The 2,091-nt window shown below is 35.8% G+C and overlaps 1 protein-coding gene across 1 annotated transcript; it reads left to right on the top strand.

Annotated features, from left to right (window-relative positions):
- Positions 1–1,054: 1,054 nt before the first annotated feature.
- RO3G_15281 (uncharacterized protein) lies at positions 1,055–1,469 on the top strand (the record flags this gene model as incomplete). The annotated part of the gene is made up of 2 exons (XM_067669865.1): positions 1,055–1,195; positions 1,299–1,469. The coding sequence occupies 2 exons, from the start codon at positions 1,055–1,057 to the stop codon at positions 1,467–1,469; spliced, it is 312 nt and encodes a 103-aa protein (XP_067525966.1).
- Positions 1,470–2,091: the final 622 nt, after the last annotated feature.

The following is a 2,091-nucleotide window of genomic DNA, read 5'->3' as shown; positions in this document are numbered from 1 at the left end:
TATCGGCGTGTTGACTCTGCCACAATGCTCGGTCTACCTCCTCTTTTACGTATTCCATCGTGCATCCACTTATTTGCATACCTATTGACGGTATTTCTATGCATTCCAACCCGTTTCTCAATGACTGCAGGATCAGCACTGTTCTCTAATAATGCTTTGATACTGTTTTGAATATCGGATGGAAGCTTTTTGGGCATTTCTAATGATGGATAGATACTGACGATGTACAATGGGTTTGGGTAAAGCATGAAAAAAAAAACAGAAAACAATTACAAAAACTTTATTTGAAGGTCCCCAGTGTGGCTAAGTATAAGAAAGATTAGATTAAATCTGCCGGAATAGTCTCAGTCCGGACATATGATATCAAATACCTTGTCATTTTAAAAGTCAAAAAACTGCACCAACCGACCTCCTCTTTTTACTGAGTGCTCTTTAGATCAGTACTCCGCATCGGACTTGGAAACTTGCGTTAATAAATAGTAACAGTAGTAACTCTTTTTGTTCCAAGTTTCGTAATGTTTACTGTTAAACTGACAGAGCTATACTTGTATTTCAGAAAAACTGGGTTGCGTTGGTGCAGTTTTTTGACCCACTGTATATATTACTATTCATCAATAGGAGGATGGGAGGGAAGATGATACCTAAAACAACAAAAATCCAAAAACAACACAAAACAAAAAAAAAAAATCATTCGAGGAGCACGGCCCCCAAATTTCAGAAAACGAAAATTTTCATACAACCGAAAACACCGAGATTAGAAAAATGGAAATTTTACAAATTTAGAATACATCACATTATCAAAAAGAACCCTGAAACATCAAACAATAGATACAGTATCACAAATAACGATTAGTAACACAAAAACTTTATTCAACAAAAAAAAATGGAACAAAAACAAATAGACATGCTGAAACAATATTTACAAGACTTGAAATTGCCAGAAGGTATTTCAAAGAAGCAAGCAAAATACCTACAAAAAGAAGCACACAAGTTCACCATATACCAAAACACACTTTATCGTTATAATACTGAGAATGGTATTATACGGAAAGTAATGAATAAACAAGAAGCAGAAGAAATCATGTATACATACCATCAGCATCCTCTAGGTGGACACATGGCTTATAACAACACATTGCACAAAATAGCATCACGTTATTACTGGGACAACATGACTAAAGATATAATGGAATACGTAAAGAAATGTCATAGATGTCAAAAGTATGGAAAGAAATCTCTGAATGAAGAATTATACCCTGTGCCAGTATCTACAAAACCTTTTGATCGAATAGCATTAGATGTTAAGCATGTACAAGCGTCTAGAGCTGGATATCGATATATTATCGCAGCAATTGACTACCTCACCAAATACGTTGAAGCTAGACCTATCCGTTTTCAAACAGCTTCCGAAATTTCACTGTTCTTATACGAAGAGATCATATGTAGACATGGATGTCCAACTATTATAATTTCCGATAATGGCAAGCCGTTTATCAGCAAGCTTTTACAGCAAGTTTGCAGAACATATTCAATTATTCATAAAACAACTACACCTTATAACCCACAAAGTAACGGGTTGATAGAACGTTTCAACAGAACGTTAGGACAAATATTACAGAAAAGAAGTGTGGACGAAAAAGAAGACTGGGATCAATATTTACCAGCGGCACTTTTCGCTTATCGAACAATTAAACAAGCATCTACACAACAAACGCCATTCTTCCTACTCTACGGTTACGAACCAAAAACGCCATTTGACATGGACTATCATATATACGAACGAAATTCACCAAAGTTTGAAGCCATTCTGAAACATAGGACAATCCATCAAATACATAATCTCAGTAACATAAGAAAAGTTGCAGCGCAAAATATACGCCAAACGCAAGAATCACAGAAGAAGCAGATAGAAAACAAGATATTAGATGAACGCAAAGAACTGAAACCTCCATTTAGACTAGGAGACTTGGTACTCATCTATAAAGATTACTTATCCACATCTTGGTCAGCAAAGTTACAAGACAAGTGGGAAGGACCTTATGTGGTACAACACATATTAGGCAAAGGCACGTATCACATCCAGAGCATGAA

This window comes from Rhizopus delemar, genomic scaffold (genome assembly GCF_000149305.1).
Source record: "Rhizopus delemar RA 99-880 supercont3.16 genomic scaffold, whole genome shotgun sequence".
In the NCBI taxonomy this organism is placed as follows: Eukaryota; Fungi; Mucoromycota; class Mucoromycetes; order Mucorales; family Rhizopodaceae; genus Rhizopus; species Rhizopus delemar.
The sequence above is the reverse complement of the archived record's forward strand: the minus strand, read 5'-3'. Positions and strand labels throughout refer to the sequence as shown.